General features: G+C 46.1%; 1 protein-coding gene across 1 annotated transcript; it reads right to left on the reverse strand.

Annotated features, from left to right (window-relative positions):
- Nucleotides 1-2,785: 2,785 nt before the first annotated feature.
- Nucleotides 2,786-3,802, reverse strand: LOC136647575 (mas-related G-protein coupled receptor member H-like). The gene has a single exon (XM_066623197.1). The coding sequence runs from the start codon at nt 3,800-3,802 to the stop codon at nt 2,786-2,788; it is 1,017 nt and encodes a 338-aa protein (XP_066479294.1).
- Between the last annotated feature and the right edge of the window lie 21,451 nt (nt 3,803-25,253).

Below are 25,253 nucleotides of genomic sequence, written 5' to 3' on the forward strand. Positions count from 1 at the left end.
TACAAAATGTTTCCTGCACCAGCTACAAGGAAATGAACAGCAGGTGGAACTGTCTAATTAAAAAGAAAAAAGGAAAAAAAACAAACTGGTAGTGTTGCAAGGTCAAAAGCAAAGGTCAAAGCAAACTCAGTAGGCAAGAGTGGTGATCGTCTGCAAGCTTTATTTCGTTGCCAGCAACAGGCTTCTCAGGGACTCCTGTCCAAAGTGAAGAGAGCAATGAGAGCCATGTGGGAACTCTCAGAGCCCTCAGAGAAAAGCCATTTTCTAGTGTGAGCCTCTTACTTGTATTTGATTCTGGTTCCTTTGTTTGAGGAGTCTTACATTTCTTATTGGCTGATGTGTGACATCAGAGATGGGGGCTTTCTCAGGGTTGGCTACAGATAACTTTACAAGCATTTGATTGGTTGGTTTCAAGTTACAGACTCCAAAAAAGGCAAATACATACACTGAGACATATGGAATTTAAAGATTTCAAAAACCACTAGGTGGCACTGTTTACTCATTTACTGGCCTTTGGTAGGTCTTTGCTTATTTCTGACCTTGAAAGAGCTACCAGTGTTATCTTTCTAAATTCCTTCCTGTCTGGTCTCATCAAACACTGTGGGCTTTCTACCAACTTCTGTTTAAACTAAGCCTTTTGGTCTTTCCTCTATTCTATGTGTGATTCTTTATATGTAACTTGTTAATGTGATGTATAGTGGTATAAACTTATATTTAATACAAGACTAACTTTTTATTGTAAAAAGGATTTTAAGAACTCTCTCTTATTCATTTTAATTAAATTTTGCTCCTTCTGTCAGCTTAGAGGCTCTCCTGATGTTTTGGCTTAATTAGGGGACTTTCTCTGGAATGTTATTGCTTACCTGTTTCTGTCTAGCTGTCTCTGCAGGTGTCTGTATCTTAGAAAACTCTATTTTAATTAGCAACAGATCAACTGTCATTGCTAAGGCCTTTCTTATCTAATGTTGCTCGTTTTCTTTCATTAAAGTGTTTATAACCTGTGTATAACCTTTAGTTATTTATCTGTTCTTGGTGCCAAGAGATATAACTCTTCCTAATTAATTGTTGCAGGCACATCCTGCTTCTTGGCTTCTCCCTAGTTCCTCTGTATGTTGTATCTAATCTCACTTTAAGTTGTAACTCTCTAGTTCCAATTAAAGTGACAGGCGGGAACTTGAGTCTACAGAGTTGGAATGCTTTTGCTTAATATAACTTTATACCACATTCCAGCGTCTCCTTGTTAATTAACTTTTGCCAGACATTTGCTTCTCAAGGTCGCATTTTCAGACTTGTGGCTTTAAGCCTCTTTAATAACTTTTTCACCTTTCTGTGTATTTCATGCTTTGATCTAACTATTCTGACAGCTAAAATTCACTTTAAACTACCATACATTGCTACTAACATTAATTTACACTTTTAAGCAATAACTATTAAAATATTGAAGAATGCATGCTAACTTAGTAATTTATTTGACTCTTCTGTGATGCTCTGGTGTAAATAACTCTCTCAGTATTCATTTGTCATACTAGCAATTAAGCTAAGATGGAAATTCCAGCTTCATACTCCCTTTTTTCATGAAGCGTTCTCTTTATCTGATGCTTTGGCCGTTTGCCAAGAAACATTACAGCCTGTCTGCTGTTTGCAGACAGAGACCAAAAAATGCTTTTTGTTCCAAACATATAAGCATGCTAAACATAACATTTTCCCTATTTCTTAACCATAACAACTAATAACTAATTTAGTTATAAACACCCATAACATAGCATTTACATAAATGATTAGTTTTAGCATAAATGACTTGCTTTCATGGCCTTGTCTCAGTAGCACAGCACTGCTAACCAACTGTTTAGGGAGCTAATGCAGCAGAGCAAGGGACAACATATCCTTCCTGATCAGCTAATTAGTACTAAAGGCAGATCACTAGTCAGTCACGGGCTGGGAAATATATATATACCATGACTGCTTGAATCCGCATATAAGGTGGCTATGCTGTGCCCCCCAAACTAGAGCCAATCAGGCAAAACCGATGCCATTTTTGGATTCAGCATCCCAAGTATACCCAAGAATAAGTCCAACTTTTAAGAAAGCAAAATGTGCATAATCTGTGTAATCACTGACATTAGTTGCTCTTTTTGTACTCTAGAATCCATGTAATTATTTGCAGAAAATTCATTGGATTAATATTTTGGTGTTTGTTTTTTAAATGTGAGGATAAAAAAAAGTTCTCCATTCAAAGAGTTGCCTTTGTACACTATGGCAAAAGACTAAGACACAAGTCTCCATGGGCCCAGGAGGGTCACAAACGTGCCGTAAAGAACATTTGTGCCTCCTTGAGAGTCAGCTGGGCCGGCGCAGGGATGTGTGCCAGCCTGTGGAGGCTGAATCCAGTCTCCGCACTGACTTGGGCATGGAGGGTTATGTCAGCTGAGCTCATCCAACGCAAGGATCTGGAGAGGGCGGGGAGGAGGTGGGAGGGAGGTGTTCTGGGGTGCGGGGAGGGTGGGTGGAGAGCATTCCCGGGGGTGCATGGGTGGGTTTGTGACCCGGCTGTTATGTTGGATCCCAACCCCATTCCCCGAGCAGCGCAAGGTGGCGCAAGTTCAGAGGAGATCCATCGGGGCTGTGGTGGCTTACCTGGGGGTAAGGAGAAGAGTTCCCCCTTGCCTCCAGCTGAGCCACTTCAGGTCCCAATCTTGCGCCGGCTACAACGCAGGCCTCCTGGCGTGCCTGTTCCAGTGCAAGATAGGATTTTGCTGCACGTGGATAAAACTTCAGTTGACTGACATCATTGGTTTGGGAACACGGTTTGGTTTCCTGCGCTGTCTGCATCATGTTTAAAAACTCTCTGGAACACAACCCTCACTGACTCCCAAGTTCTGTGCTTCCTGTGTCTCCCCACAAAGTAGTAAATTATTGGGTTAACACTGCTGTTGACAGAGGTGAACATGACAACAACTGGTATGATTAGACTGGGAATATTCTCGACAAAGATGGCCACAAAGAATAAAATTTTGATTGGAACAGCAGCAATGACAAAGAAAAGCAGGGTGGCGAAGATGACTGTGTATAGCCTTCCTGGGTGATATTTCTGTAACCTACAACAGACTTTGGTAAACAGGATCATTGTGGAGACAATCATGACTGGTACGAAGGTCAAGAGGTTAATGCCAGAAATGATCTTTACCACTGTGATCCATGTTTCCACTGGAAAAAAACAATAAACTAAAAACTGCATTGCATTAAACAGGGCAGCAACTGACCAGAACAAGCATGATATAATGGCAGAAAGATTCCTTGCCCGCTGGCATCGGACCCAGAGTGGGAAGAGTATTAAAAGACATCTTGCCACACCAATGGTGGTCAGAAGATATAAGCTGACTGTGTATGTGAAGTAATAGAGGTTAGCCAGTATTTGCAGTGGTACATTGACAATTTGATCAGATAATTCAAAGGAACTTTTAATGATCCACAGTATAAGGCCAGCTGACATAAATACGAGGGTACCAAAATCAGCAATGGCCAAGTTCAAGATGTAGACCGAGACAGGGTTTCTCTCGATGTGGAAGCCAAGCAGCCAGATGACGCTTCCGTTCCCCACTAGCCCAACCAAGCAGATAAGGATGGTGACGATGGCGACAATCTGCGCAATTGACTTAAATCTTCCAAATGTGGAGACGTTCATGGAGCATAAGATCATGTAGTAGAACTCATGGGAAAGGTTTCCAGGAAATGTTTGCGTGTGATTTTCACATGTACCACCACAGATTGGAGATCCGTATCGGAGCGGGGAGGATGAGCTCATTGTGGTCCTAAAAGAATCACTGGTTCTAATGATGTTAACTCACACTCCTGTTTGGAGAGAAGAGACAAAGTGGGATCAGTCACTGGCTTTTAAAGATATACTGCAGACATAAGGACCTAATCCTTTCCAACTTTCCAGTGCTGATGCAGCCAACCAATGGGGCATGCAATGTATCCTGTGTGTGGGGAGGTCATGGAGGCCACTTCAGGATAAAGGAACATTTATTTCCTTAACTCGGGGCTACATTGCAGCTACAGTGGTGCCAGAAAGTTGGATAGGATTGGGCCCTCACATTCATTTTTCCAGTCCTGCTTCATGAACTGAAACCAGTGTAAAGAAAGGAAGATACACTGCTTGAGTACTCCTTATGCAGATATCTTGGGACAGGAAGGTGTCTGGATTTCAAATTTGACTGGATTTTGGAATAATTGCATATATATAATGAGAAATGCTTCCTCTTGCTCTTTTCACTTGTACCCGTATGGGCGTCTGCTGGCCTCTTGGACATTTTTCAACCATGTATGTAGAGGTACACACCACAGAGCAGGGAATAGAACTTACAGCCTGTCCTTGCACTGTAGGTGGGAATGAGCACAAGACCCAGTGGCTTCACTAGGGGGTGCAGGTGGTGTGGGCTACACCAGGTGATGTGCAAGGGAGGTGACACGCACTGGGGGGGGGTGACGCGCTAAAATCACGGTGGTTAAGAATAACTCCATCATGTTACATACCTTTGGATGTGGAATTTCCAGCAGAATGCAATGAAGAAAACAGGAGTGAAATATCTCCTTTCTATCAAAAGTTATTGGCAAAAAAATGGAAAACAAAAAATGCATGGAGCCCAGTGGAAAGTGAAACCGAGTCGTATCGTGCGTTTACTCGCAAGTAGGCGAACCTGCCTTAGTCCATCAGAAAGGGCAGGCTGAGAAGACTCCAACAACGTCAGAATGGTCCTGATCCAATGAACGCAGCCCCCAAGAAGGAGCCCTCCAAGCTGGCGAATGTATTGAGCCCTTTGGAAAGCGGAACTAAGCCACACAGTCGAGTTTACTTGCGAGTCAGCAAATGTGCCTTGGCTCCTGGGCAGGTCAGGCAAAGGGAAATGTGAGGCCACCAGAATAGTGCTGATTTGATGCAACTGGAGCTCAACAAATGCTCCAGAAGGCAGCCCCCCCCCCATAAAAAGAATGAAACAGGACAGGGTAAGGTGAATTTTTTTCTGTTTTAGGCTGAAATCCTATCCACACTTTCCTGGGAGTAAGCCCCACTGACTATAATGGGACTTACTTCTGAGTAGACAGGCATAGGCTTGGGCTCTCAGACATGTAAAGCTAGGTGTGTCCTGATAGTGATATGCTTGAAATATAATAACTTAAATTGAACTGGGTAATGGGTAGGGGTGAAAATCTTACTGATTCTTTTTTTGGGGGGGGGGGGTTATTAGGGGGGTTATTGTTGGCAGGCTACAGAGAAAATTCACTCGGTGGAACAGGGCTGGCTTCCCCTTATTTAATTATTTGTTTTACTTTAATTTAATTATAATTATTTATTTTAATTTGCTTTATGATGGGTCCTGGATAGATTGTCATTCTAAAAAGTGGGCCCCAGTGCTAAAAATTTGAGAACTGCTCCAATAAGGTGTTAGTAAGTTGACACCCTGGGGGAAGGTGACACCACTAGTGACCAAAATCACTGAAATCACAGTTTGTAAAAATAATAATATCATGTTATATATTAATCAATGTGTAATTTCATGCAGAATGCAATGAAACAAACTGCGTTGAAATATCTTTATTTTATCAAAAGATACAGACAAAAAATCAGTGGGGGTGGAGCGATGGTAGATCACCATACCCACCACCTGGAGTGTTGACCTGCCCACTGCATGGGGGTGATGTGCTGGTCTCCTGCACCGGGTGACGCGAACCCTAGTGATGCCACTGACAGTGTTCACACTACAGAAATTTTTTTAAAGTCTTGGTCTTCTTGGATTTCAGAATAGCCTGGATTTTAGATGTACAGATAAGGGGTAATCTACCTGTATATATTTCATTGATATAGGGTGGTCCGTGATGAGAATTAGAGTTCAGTTTCTTCAGGACATGAATTACCAGGAAAGGATTTACCCAAGTAAGCCTTCCATGTGCCTTCATAAGCTAGAAATGTACTTTTCTTTAGTGCAGCCCAAATGCATCGAGCATGGACGCATGAGAGCACCCCATCTGACTGTGTCTCTAATGGGTTACATGCTGGTGTGGAATGTGTCCAGGTCAGATTATGGAGTAAGTGCCCTTAAACATGATAAGGGAAAATTCCCTTTGGCTTGTGCCATGTATATACTGGGCATATAGCATTTATCTCCAAACAGTGGCATAGCTAAAGGGGGTGCAAAACATGAAGTTTTGCAGGTTCCTGAATGAACCGTGCAAGCGTCCCCTCCCCTTTGGACCCATTTTGGCGTACATCTTTGTTTTGCTCCCACCACTGAGAATGGCTCCAAAGGGGAGGGAGAAGAGCCACTGGCACGGTGCATTCAGGCGCCTTTGTGCTTTGTACCCCCTCTAACTATGCCACTGTCTCCAAATATCTTTGGAAGCAAACAGAATTGTAGCATGACTAGAGATGATGCAAGCATTCATGAGTAACGTCAGGGTGAACAAGGCCTTCCTAACAGTCTGCTGGGATCTGAGTGGATCTCACCCTTGTATGTCTAGAGCCATCTGCTGCAGTGCTTCTAATCTACACCCAGGACTACATACCCAAAGCACATTGGCAAGAGTCTGTAACACCGTGAGCACCAAGAGCCCAATGCTATCCAACTTTCCAACACTGATGCAGCCATACCAACAGGGTACACATTGCATTCTGTGGTGGTCAGATAGTCATGGAGGCCTCCTCAAGGTAAGGGAACAATTTTTCCCTTACCTCTGGGCTCCACTGCGGCTGCCAGAAATTTGGCTAGGATTGGACTGTAACTCATCATTCCAGAGAAAGGGAAACACTTCCATATAACTTGGTGGTTGGCAACCTTCAGTCTCGAAAGACTATGGTATAAGCCTACAGCACCTGGTATTCCCAGGTGGTCTCCCATCCAAGTACTAAAAAGGCCTGACTCTGCTTAGCTTCCAAGATCAGACAAGATCATAAGAACATAAGAACATAAGAACAGCCCCACTGGATCAGGCCATAGGCCCATCTAGTCCAGCTTCCTGTATCTCACAGCGGCCCACCAAATGCCCCAGGGAGCACACCAGATAACAAGAGACCTCATCCTGGTGCTCTCCCCTACATCTGGCATTCTGACTTAACCCATTCCTAAAATCAGGAGGTTGCGCATACACATCATGGCTTGTATCCCATAATGGATTTTTCCTCCAGAAACTCGTCCAATCCCCTTTTAAAGGCGTCTAGGCTAGACGCCAGCACCACATCCTGTGGCAAGGAGTTCCACAGACCAACCACGCGCTGAGTAAAGAAATATTTTCTTTTGTCTGTCCTAACCCGCCCAACACTCAATTTTAGTGGATGTCCCCTGGTTCTGGTATTATGTGAGAGTGTAAAGAGCATCTCCCTATCCACTCTGTCCATCCCCTGCATAATTTTGTATGTCTCAATCATGTCCCCCCTCAAGCGTCTCTTTTCTAGGCTGAAGAGGCCCAAACGCTGTAGCCTTTCCTCATAAGGAAGGTGCCCCAGCACCGGAATCATCTTAGTCGCTCTCTTTTGCACCTTTTCCATTTCCACTATGTCTTTTTTGAGATGCGGCGACCAGAACTGGACACAATACTCCAGGTGTGGCCTTACCATCGATTTGTACAACGCCATTATAATACTAGCCATTTTGTTCTCAATACCCTTCCTAATGATCCCAAGCATAGAATTGGCCTTCTTCACTGCCGCCGCACATTGGGTCGACACTTTCATCGACCTGTCCACCACCACCCCAAGATCTCTCTCCTGATCTGTCACAGACAGCTCAGAACCCATCAGCCTATATCTAAAGTTTTGATTTTTTTGCCCCAATGTGCATGACTTTACACTTACTGACATTGAAGCGCATCTGCCATTTTGCTGCCCATTCTGCCAGTCTGGAGAGATCCTTCTGGAGCTCCTCACAATCACTTCTGGTCTTTACCACTCGGAAAAGTTTGGTGTCGTCTGCAAACTTAGCCACTTCACTGCTCAACCCTGTCTCCAGGTCATTTATGAAGAGGTTGAAAAGCACCGGTCCCAGGACAGATCCTTGGGGCACACCGCTTTTCATCTCTCTCCATTGTGAAAATTGCCCATTGACACCCACTCTCTGCTTCCTGGCCTCCAACCAGTTCTCAATCCACGAGAGGACCTGTCCTCTAATTCCCTGACTGTGGAGTTTTTTCAGTAGCCTTTGGTGAGGGACCGTGTCAAACGCCTTCTGAAAGTCCAGATATATAATGTCCACGGGTTCTCCCGCATCCACATGCCTGCTGACCTTTTCAAAGAATTCTATAAGGTTTGTGAGGCAAGACTTACCCTTACAGAAGCCATGCTGACTCTCCCTCAGCAAGGCCTGTTCGTCTATGTGTTTTGAGATCCTATCTTTGATGAGGCATTCCACCATCTTACCCGGTATGGATGTTAGGCTGACCGGCCTATAGTTTCCCGGGTCCCCCCTCTTTCCCTTTTTAAAAATAGGCGTGACATTTGCTATCCTCCAATCTTCTGGTACCATGGCCGTTTTGAGGGACAAGTTGCATACCTTAGTCAAGAGATCTGCAACTTCATTCTTCAATTCCTTAATAACCCTTGGGTGTATGCCATCAGGGCCCGGTGACTTATTGATCTTTAATTTATCAATCAGGTCTGAAACATCTTCTCTTTTAACCTCTATCTGACTTAACTCCTCGGTTAGGAGGGGCCGTTCGGGCAGCGGTATCTGCCCGAGGTCTTCTGCCGTGAAGACAGATGCAAAGAACTCATTTAATTTCTCTGCCATCTCTAAGTCTCCTTTTATCTCCCCTTTCCCTCCCTCACCATCCAGAGGGCCAACTGCTTCTCTGGCGGGTTTCCTGCTTCTAACATATTTGAAGAAGCTTTTATTATTCCCCTTAATGTTGCTGGCCATGCGTTCCTCATAGTCTCGCTTGGCCTCCCCTATCACCTTCTTACATTTCTTTTGCCACAGTTTATGTTCCTTTTTATTCTCTTCATTAGGGCAAGACTTCCATTTACGGAAGGAAGCTTCCTTGCCCTTCACAGCCTCTCTAACTTGGCTGGTTAGCCATGCGGGCACTCTCCTGGATTTAGTGGAACCCTTCTTTCTTTGCGGTATACACCTCTGCTGGGCCTCTATTGCTGTTGTTTTAAGCAGCCTCCATGCACTCTGGAGAGACTGGACTCTTTTTACCCTCCCTTTCAACCTCCTTCTAACCAGCCTCCTCATTTGAGGGAAGTCTGCCCGTCGGAAGTCAAGGGTTTTTGTTAGAGATTTGCCTGGTATTCTTCCCCCAACGTGCACGTCAAAACGGATCGCAGCATGATCACTGTTCCCCAATGGCTCAGTAACGTTTACATCTCTGACCAGGACCTGCGTACCGCACAAAATTAAATCCAGAGTCACCTGTCCTCTGGTGGGCTCCGTGACTAGCTGATCTAAGCCACAGTCATTTAGTACGTCAAGAAATCCGGTTTCCTTATCGTGACCAGAACACAAATTGACCCAGTCAATATGAGGATAATTGAAGTCCCCCATGATTACAACCCTGTCCCTCCTTGTCACCTCCCTGATCTGTTTCCTCATTTCAAGGTCCCCATCTGATTTCTGGTCTGGAGGACGATAGCACGCCCCCAGTATTACATCGCTGCACAAGCCTGGTAATTTAACCCACAGAGATTCTACGGTGGAGTCGGACCCACCTTCAATCTCTACTTTGCTGGATTCTATCCCTTCCTTAACATAAAGGGCCACCCCACCTCCAACACGCCCCTGCCTGTCCCTCCTGTAGAGTTTATAGCCCGGGATTGCGGTATCCCACTGATTCTCCGCATTCCACCAGGTTTCCGTTATGCCCACTATGTCAATATTTTCCCTTGTCACCAGACATTCCAGTTCTCCCACCTTTGCTCGTAGACTTCGGGCATTCGCATAAAAGCATTTATACACAGAATGCCCCAGGATGGGCTGCTTATTCGCTCCTTTGTCCCCGCATCCTCTCATTGTGCCAAACCGTCTATCACATCCCATCTCCCTACCTTTCCCAATTTCTTCTCCTACCCTGCCTTTGTCTTGTTGTTCTCTAACCTCCCCATCCTCATCCCATAGGGATGAGGAGTCCCGAACCGGATGCCCCTCGGCTCCTGTCGGCCTTCCCCCAGGGATCAGTTTAAAAGCTGCTCTGCCACCTTTTTAATGTTATGCGCCAGCAGTCTGGTTCCATTCTGGTTCAAATGGAGCCCGTCCCTCTTGTACAGGCCCCACTTGTCCCAAAACGTTCCCCAGTGCCTAACGAATCTAAACCCCTCCTCCCTACACCACCGTCTCATCCACGCATTGAGACCCCTGATCTCCGCCTGCCTAGCTGGCCCTGCGCATGGAACAGGTAGCACTTCAGAGAACGCTACCTTTGAGGTCCTGGCTTTCAGCTTCCTGCCTAAAAGCCTAAATTTGGCCTCCAGGACCTCCCAGCTACACTTGCCCACATCGTTGGTGCTGACATGCACCACAGCCTCTACCTCTCCCCCAGCACTGTCTACTAGCCTGTCTAGACGAGAAGTGATGTCCGCAACCTTCGCACCAGGCAGGCAAGTCACCATGCGGTCCTCACATCCGTCGCAAACCCCCCTCTCTATGTTTCTAATAATCGAATCCCCCACTACAAGAAGCCCCCGACCCCCCTCCCGCCGAGGAGTATCCCGAGTGCGCTCGGATACGGGCCCATCCCCTGGAGAAGGGATCCCCCCTAGGGGATTGTTTCCCTCCTCTCCAGGATGACGTCCTCCAGTCCCGAGACTTCCCACCCGGGCAGCCGAGGAGCTGCACGCCTGAGGTTGGAACGAAGCCTGATTGTCCCCAGAAGTCTCCCCACGGTGCTCCTCTGGCTGCCTGCGCTTCTCCAGGTCGGCCACCAAGGCTTCAAGGGAGCGGACGCGTTCCCTGAGAGCCTGGAGCTCCTTGCACCGAGGACACACCCATGACTTATGCCCCAGAGGCATATAATCATACATGTGGCACTCGATGCAGAACACTGGATAGCCCCCACTCTGCTGCTGGCTGTCTGACTGCATAGCTTTTTTGTTGTTGTTGTTGTTTTATTTAGGGGTCCTTTTAAAAACCGTACACTGGATAGCAGCCCTTTTCTCTAGGGAAGAGGAAGGGCAGTGTATGGGGCCCTGGCCTCCTCGCCCTGCTGCTGAACTCGCCCAGATGCTAAACTCTTGTGCCTTACCTGGCACTTGGTTCCCAGAGGCCACACGCATCTGCAGAGAGCCTCACGCGATGGCCTGCCTAGCTTTATATTCCTGGCTGGCTCCTCCTCCCTCCCTCCTTCCTGATTGAAAGGGGGCTGGCCTTCCCAGGTGAGTTTACAAAAGCTCAGGAAGGCAAATGGCTGCTGATGGGCGTGACCTACTCTGCAGGCTCCTGAATGGACTGCTTGGATTAGCCTAATGGGGCTCTTAATGGGTTGGGAATTGGCCCTTCCTAGGTCCTTTCCCTCCTAGTTCTGTTCTCTTAGGCTGGACTGTTTTTGTAACCTCAAGCTAATTTTTATTTGGGTTTGTTTAATTATTTATTGCTCTCTAGATCCTGTGTCCCAATTTACTGACCTGTTTAGGTTATGTTCTAACTTAGATTAGGTTTAACCTGGGTTAAGTATAGGTTTAATTTAAACAAGTAGAAAACCTGCTTTTCACTTTATCCTCCTCCCTTCCTTCGATTAAGTGCTACCTTAGGTGCAGCTAACTTTCAATTTTGATTTAAATGCCTGACCCTTGGGCACTTACTCACGAGTAGGACTCTGCTCTTACTCACGAGTAGGACTCTGCTCCTGCTCAGAGTAGCCCTATGTACCTCCCTTAGGTGCTAACTTTCAATTTTGATTTAAGGTTGCTTTAAAGGTAAGGTTAAGGTTAAGGTTAGAAGACAGGGAGTTAGAAAGACAAAGCGTTAGAATGAGTACACTTACCTCCTCCTCCTGCTCCTCCTCCTCTCCTTCTCCAAAACTCAGAGGTCTCCTTGCCTTCTCTTCGCCCAGATGCTAAACTCTTGTGCCTTACCTGGCACTTAGTTCCCAGAGGCACTTGGTTCCCAGAGGCCACACGCGTCTGCATGTGCAGGGTAACAGTTGCTTTGGTATATATTTACCATATATTTACCCTGTTTGCTTTGTGTGGGTTTTTCTATATTGTGCACATATGCAAAGAATTGTGCACAAAAGTAACTGAGGGCACAATCCTAACCAGGTCTACTCAGAAGAAAGTCTTATTTTGTTCAATGGGGCTTACTCTCAGGAATGTGTGGTTAGGATTGCAGCCTGAGAGACCTACCAAGAGGAAACAATTTATCCCATCAGCCACATCAAACTGCAGACTGTGAGGAGGAAGACAAGGGCATGTGAAGTATTTTTTTATATTTTTTTGAGGAACAGGAAGCGTACAATGCTAGATGCAAATGAATGGCAATGTTCTCATGTTCTCTGGAGTGCTTCTTGAGGCATCTGCTGGGCCACAGTAAGATACAGGAAGTTGGACTAGAAGGGCCCATGGCCTGATCCAGCAGGGCTCTCCCTTGGTTCTTACACTATGTTCACACAAGTGATCAACTGCAAGGATCCTGAGAACAGCTGTGTCACCAGAACAATGTATGCTGTGGACGGCTCGCAAGTTCCGTGGGAGAAAAGAAGTCTTTTTGTTAACTGATCGGATATGTGGACAGCCACAAAGGGAGATAAGAAATGGGTTGGATATTCAAACACTCAGGAGCATTTATTATTTCCTCTTTACAGCAAACAGGCCAGCACTCTTTCTATCTCACACTGCAGCTGTGGTGTGGTTACAAAACTTTCCCTTTTAAACACAGCACAGTCCAACAAAATGCCAATGAGATAACTTAGCCCTGTTTATCAAGCACAAGCTAATACACTTCCAGGGTCAGGTTGATGTCCTTCTGTACCTAGTGGTAGGTTCCTCCAACCTCACCTCTTTTTGTATGCATTTTTAAATGGCATATATACTTCCTTTCCACTCAAAACAGAGCTCACAGTGATTCACAAGGATTTACATCTGCTTATGCTTTCAATTTATCCGATGACATTTTTGGTGATGCTGGAACCAACCGTATTGGCTTCTGCCTTTCCATTGGACCATTTCAGCGACGTGGAGAGGGGGGATTTGCTGCGTGGGTAACAGTCTATCCTCCATATCTACTTTACCCAGGCTTTGCGCACTGGAGAGGACACTCTGTTCCAGAACCACTATTCAGAGCGCGATACCATAGTCTTCCGAGACTGAAGGATGCCAACAACACACACATGTATTAAAACAAGAGCATAATGTCCCCTGCTTGCCCTTCTACTACTGGCTGCAGCAACAAGGGTAAAATGTAGGGAATTTGTTTTTCAGTCCACTCCCAACCAGAACTGTATGCTTTTCAAATGCATCTACACAATCAGTTTGCATACAAGGACATTCTAATATTAACAGTTTAATTTTCTATTCCTTTCCTAATTGCTCTTAGCATGGGATTTCCCTTTTGCACAGCTTGCTGCATATGGGGTCAACATTTTCACTTAGCTTTCCAAAATCATTTTCCTGGTTCTTCAGACCCCATCAGTATATATGTAGAGCTGGGTTTTGTTTTTGTATAATGGTCATCCCTTTACTTATATTAAAATAAAATTGTCTAATCTTCTTTTAAAGACCCCTAAAATTCATTTAAGAACATGAGAACATAAGCTGGATCAGGTCAAAGGCCCATATAGTCCAGCTTCCTGGCCCACCAAATGCCCCAGGGAACACACAAGACAACAGACACAATCTAAGTCCCGGTGCCCTCCCCTGCATCTGGCAATCAGAAGCAACCTGCCTCTAAAGCCAAGGGCTTGGACATACCTACTATGATTTGTAACCCGTAACGAACTTTTCCTCCAGAAATTTATCCAATCCCCTCTTAAAGGCACCCAGGCAAGATGCCATCACTACTTCCTGTGGCAATTTATTTCATTGTTAATTTTTATTAAGGATATTTCTCATATTTTTAATACAACAATTGAATAATTGGTAGCCTGGGATAACTCTAGACTGTAGTTACCCGGAAACTCATACGTAAGAGAAAAGGAAAGTCTCACCAAGACAGAGCAATTTATCAAATTAGGCATTTCTAGTTGCAGACTGTTAGGAGTAAAAAAAATAATGAGTTGCCCAATCCAAACAAGGGCCTTTGCCAGTGGAACTACACTCCACTGGCTGCACTGTCACGAAAGCACCGTGAAATGCTTTGCAATAGTGCAAGGCCCAAGTGCGCTGGCAGGAAGGCCAGAGCCTTCCTATTGACTCCAGCAGAGCAATAGAGGCCTGCTGGAGCAGGTAAGTCCAGATCAGGGGTGGGGGTGAGTTGAATGGGATGGGGTGGGCTGGGTGGAATGAGGAGGCAAAGGGGGAAGTGTGGGTGAATTGGTCTAGGAGGGGGGTGGGTTTGACAGCAGCGGCACCTGCCCCATTACATGATGACTTTGGTAGGAATAAAGGAACAAGAAGAGATTCCATGTAGAAAATGTCTTACCTTCATCTCATTCACGTTTTCACAACAGAGACCAAATGGGCTTGGAAGGTTCCTATTCAGAATCTCAGCATCTCTGCTATCTCTTCTCTAGATGTTTTCCATCCAGTGTTGACCACCAGATCCTGGGGGGAGAACATCAGATAAATGCTTCCTCTTAGTTCAGCTGCTAGAAGGGTGGAGCACAGTTACAATATTGTGATGATGAAGTTTCCTACACACCTCTTAGCTGGTGTCCCATTAGCAGGGGCAGGTCCCTGTGCTTCTTGCGGTCTGCTTCATCAACAACTTCCTAAGTACAAAGGCCGGTAATTGCTTCCAGCTGTTTCAATTATGTTGCATCTTTCTCTATCATATATGCCAACGCTTATGTCTCAGGTGGCACTGAGTAATACCTTAAGCTCAGGCGTAGCCATCTGACAAGCAGATAGGAAATGGCCCAATTGCTTTCTGGCAGCTCAGGGTCCTTTGTGGTGGTGCAAAAGCTGGGCCATGTCCTTCCAGGACACTGCTGGAAATCAGCAGAGCATTGTGTATGCTTTACTGCTTTCAGTACGTGGGCAGTAGGGGCAGGAAGGATGAGGGCTGAGGGAGTTTGGGGCAGGGAGGGGAAAGGGCAGAGGTGGATTGGGGAGGGAGGAGGTAGATCCTGGCAGCTCTGGCATGTGCCAGGAGCCTATCCCATCCCTTCCCATTTCGCTCCACATACTGACATATATGCCAACTATATTGCTGGTATAGGTCTGAGGAGGCCTATGGAGAGGTATTATTCTTTTCTTTTCTCAAGTTTCCTGATTATGCCCTCACCTCACCATTGGATGCTCTATGTGCCTACTTGGCATGGCTGCACTCAGAGGCATCACTAGGTATGAGAGCTCATAGTGGAAACGGAAAAGGTGCAAAAGAGAGTGACCAAGATGATTATGGGGCTGGGGCACCTTCCTTATGAGGAAAGGCTACAGCATTTGGGCCTCTTCAGCCTAGAAAAGAGATGCCTGAGGGGGGACATGATTGAGACATACAAAATTATGCAGGAGCTGGATAGAGTGGATAGAGAGATGCTCTTTACACTCTCACATAACACCAGAACCAGGGGACATCCACTAGAATTGAGCAAGGGAGAGTTAGGACAGACAAAAGAAAATATTTCTTTACTTGGCGTGTGGTTGGTCTGTGGAACTCCTTGCCACAGGATGTGGTGATGGCATCTGGCCTGGACGCCTTTAAAAGGGGACTGGACAAGTTTCTGGAGGAAAAATCCATTATGGGTTACAAGCTATGATGTGTATGTGCAACCTTCTGATTTTAGAAATGGGCTATGCCAGATGCAAGGGAGGGCACCAGGATGCAGGTGTCTTGTTGTCTTTAGGGCTCCCTGGGGCATTTGGTGGGGCCGCTGTGAGATACAGGAAGCTGGACTAGATGGGCCTATGGCCTTACCCAGTGGGGCTGCTCTTATGTTCTTATTGTGCCACCCCTATGGTGAACCGCCTCCTGTACCAGACCAGACAGAATGCATTACAATATCATGCGCACAACCTAAATGCAGTGGCATCGCTTGGGTTGGTGTCACCCCCATTTATTTATTTATTTAAATATATAATGGTACAAGTCACTCGACAAATCAGTAGCGAACAAAAAACCAGTGGCCAACTTGATGGCACTCACACAACTGAATCAGAGTTCTAGTATTAGCTCTGATACATTGAAATGAGAGCAGACTCATACCAGGACCTTATTGGTTGCCTGCTATGGCATTATAACACCTCACTGTCTGTTGTTGCTTGGCTCTTTTGTTCTTTATGTTGTTTTAAATATTTTTTGTGTGGGGGGTTTTTAGGGTGTTTTGTATTTGTTTTAATTGTGATTTTATGATTTTTTTTTTTTGTATTTTCTTTTTTAGGATATTCTATAAGCCTCTTTGGGTCTCCATATGAGGAGAAAAGCATAATAAAAATGCAGTACATACATACATACTCTTTAACTTTTTCTCCTTATCCAGGCTATCCTGGGAAGCTTTTGCCTTGATGACTTTTATGTACACAGGTACCAGTCCTTGGCACTTGACATCAGCTCTAGTGATTTAAAAAAAAACAAAAACCTAAAATGGCAGCGGCAAGAAATAGGGCCTTCTCAGTAGTGGCACCAACGTTGTGGAACTCCCTTCCCCTTGACTTGAGAATGGCTCCCTCTCTGGAGACTTTTCGGTGAGGCCTGAAGACCTTGTTGTTTAATCAAGCCTTCTGACTTCATGGCCTTTTTAACATCTTTTATACATCTTTTAGTTGCTTTCTACAGGCTTGATTCCTCTAAGTACTGCTGTTTTATGCTCTTTTATTCTGACTTTTATCTGACTACTGTTTTTAGGGGTTCTGCTAATGTGTTTTTTAATGTGTTTTTATCTGTTTGTGAAATTATGTTTTAATCTGTTTTATATGTTGTTAGCCGCCCTGGGTCCCTTTGGGGAGAAGGGCGGGATAGAAATAAAGTTTTATTATTATTATTATTATTATTATTATTATTATTATTATTATTATTAAAATGAGCAAACATGACTCTTTGCAGCAATTTACAACCTTTTTCACCCCATGGCACACTGAAAAGGCACTAAAATTTTTAGGGCACACATCAGTTTTTTTTGACAATTAACAAGGCACACCATGTTGCTGTCAGGGGGCACACATCCCCAAAGGCCCTACTAATAAATGACCCTTCCCCAAACTCCTGTGGCACACCTGTAGACCATTCGAAACACACTGATTGAAAATTGCTTCTCTAGCGTATTCTTGTGTTGGTGGACCTTTACGCAGCCAGTCTCCTGATTGGATAGGAAAACAAGGGCCTTTAGTGGGTCTTACCTGTAAAAGAAATTATTTAAAATAAATGTTACCATAGAGTTCAGTAAGAATCCTCCTGGAAATAATCCACAATGAAAATGTATTTTGGTAGCTATAGAAAGAGGAGCTGAGGTTCGTGAATATGAGGGCAATGCCTTTATGTAATGCCTACTAGTGAAGTCAGACACAACCCACACTTGTTAAAAATGCTATTGAAATGTTCACAGTGCGGGTTTTTGGTTAGGCAGGTTTCAGGAATTCTTTTGCTATAGTAATCCCAGCAACCACAACAAGCTTTCCCTTTCTGCTCTAATATCTGTGCTATCAAACCTTCAATACTTGAGCTAATATGGCGCACAACAACATTTTAACAATCAAAACAGGGTACCCCAGCATAGCATTGCTGGGGACTTCTTTATCATCAGTCATGTAATGTCATGCACATTTGGCAATGAATGGGCTTTTTGGTGTGTACCTGCAGGTCAGCTAGGGCAAGCCGTCTCCCACACCTCAGTTGCCCTCCGGCATGAGGTGTTAGCAGGGTAGCCCTTGCATGACTTGCACTTGGCCCAGCTCATATGTCGTGAGCAAGCCTACATGGTTCTGCTGCCTCTGCCCCTGTGGGGGTTGAGCATGAGAAGTTGTGTCGCATCGCAAGAGGCGTGGGCTTGAGTCAGGGTGTTTTGCTTGCCTGTTGTCAAGGTGTTTGGGGCTTCTGTCTGATGCTGTTGCACTGTTCTCTCCTTTAGCTTAACTGTTGTCAGTCAGCTTTCCCTCCTTTGTAGCAATAAAGTTGCCCTTATATATAGTGCACAGGCAATCCCCACGTGCAACCATTTTGAAGCATGAGGGAAAACAGGATGAGACTTATTAGAATTCTCAGCCCCCCACCCCACCCTCAGATAATGGGTGAGTGCAAAACACACTTTGTTCACCTCCAGGAATCTTTGCTTATGCTTGGAGTCTGCTTGCAAATACTGTACAGATGATCCCTTCGAGAGGAATCAGAGGAGATGAATTACAAATTGCAAAAGGAAATTAACAATCTCTTTGGCTTTTCTGCACCTCACAAATTGTGGAGTAGATCATTAGTGCAGTCGTTTTCAAATGGGTGGGTCAAGACCCACCAGCCCAAGAAGCACTGCCTCTCCCCCTTAAGGGGCAGGGTGAGGGAATGGTGGTGACATGTTTGCCAGAATTGCCCTGCTGCCGGGGACATAGGGACTTTTTTTTTACTTACCTCAGTTTTTATTGCCCTCAGAACACTGAAAAAATGTGATCACGTCCCCAGCAGCAGCGCAATCCTGATGATTGCATCATTGCCATTACTTTTGACCCTGCAAAGACTTATCTCACTTCACAAACTCCCTGTGAGTTTGAGAACCGCTGCGCAAGCGTATCACTTGAAAACAATTAAGACATTTCAAATCATGTATCCGTTAAACTTTAAACTTATCTAATAGGAGAGCACACAGATGTAACAGACAGTGACAAAGCTACAAAGAGGGAAGGCTCTGTAAGTACTTCATGGCGCAATGTGTACTTCATGAGCAATGCGGCACAATGTGCCGTGTAAGCCGCCCCTCCCACTTGCCCCTCCTTCCATTCCATTCCAGTCAGCAAAATGAAATGTGCAGGAGACTCTGTTTGGTTTGGCGAGTTCCTGCGCTTTCCTGTTGGCAACCTTCAGTCTCGAAAGACTATGGTATCGCGCTCTGAATGGTAGTTCTGGAACAGCGTCTAGTGTGGCTGAAAAGGCCAATCCGGGAGTGACAATCCCTTCCACACCGGGAGCAAGTGCAGTCTGCCCCTGGTCTGTCTCCCTGGCTATGGGCCTTCCTTCTTTGCCTCTTAGCCTCAGACTGTTGGCCAAGTGTCTCTTCAAACTGGGAAAGGCCATGCTGCACAGCCTGCCTCCAAGCGGGCCGCTCAGAGGCCAGGGTTTCCCACCTGTTGAGGTCCACTCCTAAGGCCTTCAGATCCCTCTTGCAGATGTGCTTTCCTATTGCTACCCCAAATGGCTATGATGGCAAGTGGCAGGGGTCACTTATGGCATTGCGGTGCCTGCAGTCATTACCCCACCCCCCCATATCTGTGCTACTGGTGCCCAATATGGTGGTGGACTAAAAGGAATCCACTATTTCATCCTCTAACCCTGATTTAAAATTTGTAATAAAAAAGTAAAAAAATCAAATGACAGAGTTTTTTTTTAAATAAACAAGTAAAAAGTCAAAGGACAGAAATCAAAAGAAGAGCATGCACTAGTATAGGGAAGAAGGGGGGTCTACCTCAGTAACCCCCCCTAGCGACACCAGTGGCCCCACAGAGATCTCATTACAGTAGTCTAAGCAGGAGGGTTAACTGTAGACCTGACTGCACTGCCGGACAGGGGCTCCCATCCCTCTAATATGTTGTTGTTGGCAACCTTCAGTCTCGGAAGACTATGGTATCGCGCTCTAGATGGTGGTTCTGGCACAGCATCTAGTGTGGCTGAAAAGGCCGATTCGGGAGTGACAGTCCCTTCCACACTGGGAGCAAGTGCAGTCTGTCCCTGGTCTGTCTCCCTGGCTATGGGCCTTCCTTCTTTGCCTCTTTGCCTCAGACTGTTGGCAAAGTGTCTCTTCAAACTGGGAAAGGCCATGCTGCACAGCCTGCCTCCAAGCGGGCCGCTCAGAGGCCAGGGTTTCCCCCCTGTTGAGGTCCACTCCTAAGGCCTTCAGATCCCTCTTGCAGATGTCCTTGTATTGCAGCTGTGGTCTACCTGTAGGGCGCTTTCCTTGCACGAGTTCTCCATAGAGGAGATCCTTTGGGATCCGGCCATCATCCATTCTCACGACATGACCGAGCCAACGCAGGCGTCTCTGTTTCAGCAGTGCATACATGCTAGGGATTCCAGCACGTTCCAGGACTGTGTTGTTTGGAACTTTGTCCTGCCAGGTGATGCCGAGAATGCGTTGGAGGCAGCGCATGTGGCCCTACTAATATATGACCCTTCCCCAAACTCCTGTGGCACACCCGCAGACCATTCACGGCACCCCAATATGGTTGAAAATGGCTGTTCTAGAGCAGTAGAACAGCGCATCCCTCTTGTCTGGGTTCTCTTTCAGCTTCTTCTCCCTCAAAGCTGCCAGGCACTGATTCAGGGTTACCGCAATTTTCAAAGTACACTGCAGGTTTTTTCAATATATAGTGCAAATTTCTCTTGATACTTAAATGTTGTGGAGCAATTTCCTCTGCACTTAGGGGATTGCAGAACTAACTAAACCAACTAAACTTTTCCTGTGGCTAACAGAAGAACAAAAAATGCATTTGTAGATAATGTAGGTGATATAATTATTCTATGTACTCTGCACCCACTCCACGCACAGGCAATATAAAGCACCTCTAAGACATTCCTTTCTCCGGGTTGGCTGTTCATTGTGAGATGAACAGATTCTCCTGAACCCAGAAGCGGCTTTGACTGAAGCCATCCTATTCTGAGAAAGGAACATCTCCAGCTTATTTGCTTCCAGTTGTGAGAAGTGAGGATTGGAAGAAGGTAGGACATTCTCTGCATGACATCTTTTATGGAGCTGAATTCTCTTTTAGGGTACCAGTTCCTCTCTACCTTAAAGCTCCTCCACAAAACAAACACCACTTAGTCCTCATCCTAACTACAGTGAGACCTTTTTATCTCCACTGTTGTGTTTCCCACTCTTAAAAACCGATGCCCCAATCCTATCTGGGGACTTTTTGGGATCCAGTTGGGGACTTATAGCAGCAGATTTCGCAGTCTTCCACTGCACTGGCATAGCTAGAGGGGGTGCAAAGCATTAAGTTTTGTAGATACCTGAACAAGCCATGCAAGCAGCCCCTTCCCCTGTTTTGCTTCCACCACCCAGAAAGGCTCCAAAGGGGAGTGGCCATTTGCATGGAGCATTCAGGCACCTGAAAAACACAGTTATTTGTACCCCCTTGAGCTACGCCATTGTTCCACTGTAAGTCCCAGTGCAGTGCCACAAAAGGCACACAGCTGTTGTATACTGTGGGACTGCTGGAGCAAATGGCCAGAGGCCCCATGCAGGTGCTAGTCACCCTGCTGGAGCAGGTAAGGTGGGTGCGGTTCAAGGGTGGTTGGGGGAGAATTGGGGATGGGAGTGGGGTGGGTCAAGATGGTTCAAGGGAGGAGTGGGTGGATCCCCAATGCAGTCATGCACACCAGATCTTCCCCCCCTTTTGATGGCCTGACAAGGGTGTGGCTCCTTGGGCATACACTAGCTCAACAGCTGTAGGACCGAGGAGACCTATTAGCAGCCAGATGGCTTATAGGGAAGTAAAATTTTTTTTTACTTATATCTCCTGTGCTCTCTGGTTGCCCCCCCCCCAACACTGTATATATTCAGTGCGTCACTGGTGTTACTGCAGGCTTTGTGCTGGAGGGGATAAGATTGGGCTGTGATTCCGTTTGCACCTTGGGGCATGAATCTATTCCTTTTGCTTATGTTCCCCTGAAAAACCCCTTGTACAATGATAGTTGCAAATTACAACCAATGCAATCTGCCTGTAGACGTGGCTGATGGGATGAAATCTATTTCCTCCTGTGCAATTGTCTGGGCACATCTACTCTACCACCTGAATCCACATTAAAAGCCCTTCTACTTGTGGAACATGTTTACACAAGGGGAAACATCTGTTTTTGCAGGGATTTTGTGCAGTGGCTAGTGCCACTGCTCTTGTGCTTCATTTGAGAAAGGGGTCTGGATGAAAGGTAGATTTATTTTAACAACTTTAAAATAAGTCACCACTAAGAGTGCCCAGTTGAACTTGCTCTCTCCCTTTTAGCACTAAAATGGTTGGCAACCTTCAGTCTCGAAAGACTATGATATAAGCCTACAGCACCTGGTATTCCCAAGTTGTCTCCCATCCAAGTACTAACCAGGCCTGACCCTGCTTAGCTTCCGAGATCAGACAAGATCAGGCATGTAGACAAGAGAAAACTATTCTTAACCAGCCCCATATCCTTGAGCATCATCAGGAAACTGTTGATAGGGAGAACATAACATAAGAACATAAGAACATAAGAACAGCCCCACTGGATCAGGCCATAGGCCCATCTAGTCCAGCTTCCTGTATCTCACAGCGGCCCACCAAATGCCTCAGGGAGCACACCAGATAACAAGAGACCTCATCCTGGTGCCCTCCCCTACATCTGGCATTCTGACTTAACCCATTCCTAAAATCAGGAGGTTGCGCATACACATCATGGCTTGTACCCCATAATGGATTTTTCCTCCAGAAACTCGTCCAATCCCCTTTTAAAGGCGTCTAGGCTAGACGCCAGCACCACATCCTGTGGCAAGGAGTTCCACAGACCGACCACACGCTGAGTAAAGAAATATTTTCTTTTGTCTGTCCTAACCCGCCCAACACTCAATTTTAGTGGATGTCCCCTGGTTCTGGTATTATGTGAGAGTGTAAAGAGCATCTCCCTATCCACTCTGTCCATTCCCTGCATAATTTTGTATGTCTCAATCATGTCCCCCCTCAAGCGTCTCTTTTCTAGGCTGAAGAGGCCCAAACGCCGTAGCCTTTCCTCATAAGGAAGGTGCCCCAGCCCCGTAATCATCTTAGTCGCTCTCTTTTGCACCTTTTCCATTTCCACTATGTCTTTTTTGAGATGCGGCGACCAGAACTGGACACAATACTCCAGGTGTGGCCTTACCATACATTTGTACAACGGCATTATAATACTAGCCGTTTTGTTCTCAATACCCTTCCTAATGATCCCAAGCATAGAATTGGCCTTCTTCACTGCCGCCGCACATTGGGTCGACACATTCATCGACCTGTCCACCACCACCCCAAGATCTCTCTCCTGATCTGTCACAGACAGCTCAGAACCCATCAGCCTATATCTAAAGTTTTGATTTTTTGCCCCAATGTGCATGACTTTACACTTACTGACATTGAAGCGCATCTGCCATTTTGCTGCCCATTCTGCCAGTCTGGAGAGATCCTTCTGGAGCTCCTCACAATCACTTCTGGTCTTCACCACTCGGAAAGTTTGGTGTCGTCTGCAAACTTAGCCACTTCACTGCTCAACCCTGTCTCCAGGTCATTTATGAAGAGGTTGAAAAGCACCGGTCCCAGGACAGATCCTTGGGGCACACCACTTTTCACCTCTCTCCATTGTGAAAATTGCCCATTGACACCCACTCTCTGCTTCCTGGCCTCCAACCAGTTCTCAATCCACGAGAGGACCTGTCCTCTAATTCCCTGACTGTGGAGTTTTTTCAGTAGCCTTTGGTGAGGGACCGTGTCAAACGCCTTCTGAAAGTCCAGATATATAATGTCCACGGGTTCTCCCGCATCCACATGCCTGTTGACCTTTTCAAAGAATTCTATAAGGTTCGTGAGGCAAGACTTACCCTTACAGAAGCCATGCTGACTCTCCCTCAGCAAGGCCTGTTCGTCTATGTGATTTGAGATCCTATCTTTGATGAGGCATTCCACCATCTTACCCGGTATGGATGTTAGGCTGACCGGCCTATAGTTTCCCGGGTCCCCCCTCTTTCCCTTTTTAAAAATAGGCGTGACATTTGCTATCCTCCAATCTTCTGGCACCGTGGCCGTTTTGAGGGACAAGTTGCATACCTTAGTCAAGAGATCTGCAACTTCATTCTTCAATTCCTTAATAACTCTTGGGTGGATGCCATCAGGGCCCGGTGACTTATTGATCTTTAATTTATCAATCAGGTCTGAAACATCTTCTCTATTAACCTCTATCTGACTTAACTCCTCGGTTAGGAGGGGCCGTTCGGGCAGCGGTATCTGCCCGAGGTCTTCTGCCGTGAAGACAGATGCAAAGAACTCATTTAATTTCTCTGCCATCTCTAAGTCTCCTTTTATCTCCCCTTTCCCTCCCTCACCATCCAGAGGGCCAACCGCTTCTCTGGCGGGTTTCCTGCTTCTAACATATTTGAAGAAGCTTTTATTATTCCCCTTAATGTTGCTGGCCATGCGTTCCTCATAGTCTCTCTTGGCCTCCCGTATCACCTTCTTACATTTCTTTTGCCACAGTTTATGTTCCTTTTTATTCTCCTCATTAGGGCAAGACTTCCATTTATGGAAGGAAGCTTCCTTGCCCTTCACAGCCTCTCTAACTTGGCTGGTTAGCCATGCGGGCACCCTCCTGAGGAGAAGAAGAGAGAGGAGAAAGGGAGTCCTGAGAAGGAGATGAGATAGAGAAAGGGGGAAAGAATGGAAGGGGAAGAAGGGACATTGGAGATTAGGTCGGTTTCCCAGAAGAGCCTTTGGCTGAAAAAGTGAGGTTTGGGGGGGGGGGGGAGAGCTGAGGGAGCCAGAAAAAGAACCAGGAAAAGGATCCCTTGCAGCTGATGACAATCTCAGGAAGATATTGCTCAACAGGTGGGACCAGCTGCTAGTGAAGTTTAGGAAGGGGGCAGAAAGAAGAAATAAAGGAGAGAGAAAGTCTTCAGGACAGGGAGGAGAAGAGGAAAAGGCAGGAGGGAGAGAGGGACGAGACGCAGAAGAAGGTGGGCCCAATCTCATGGGCCGCTATCCTTATGGCATCGCAAAAAATGATCTGTGTGCTACTGGATGGCTGCCACAGATGGCAAGGAAGGACCACACATGGCAACGGTGAAGAAGAGCTCCACCAACACTGGCAAGTTGGCAAGGCGGGAGGAACAGGGTGGTGTGTGGAAGGATCAAGGCTGATCAGAGGTGAGGCTGGGGCCTACGAGAGGTGGGAGGGGGTAGCACCCTGTATGAGCGACTTAGGCAGGATGCTGTCCCCACTGGAGCCAGCTGGCACACCCTCTTTATCCCCTCAGAATTGCTGGCAATGTCTGAGGAGACC

This window comes from Tiliqua scincoides, chromosome 4 (assembly GCF_035046505.1).
Source record: "Tiliqua scincoides isolate rTilSci1 chromosome 4, rTilSci1.hap2, whole genome shotgun sequence".
Lineage (NCBI taxonomy): Eukaryota > Metazoa > Chordata > Lepidosauria > Squamata > Scincidae > Tiliqua > Tiliqua scincoides.

Bases quoted from the DNA above. Each gene is read 5' to 3' on its own strand.
- LOC136647575 (XM_066623197.1), bottom strand. From the start codon at position 3,802: ATGAGCTCATCCTCCCCGCTCCGATACGGATCTCCAATCTGTGGTGGT.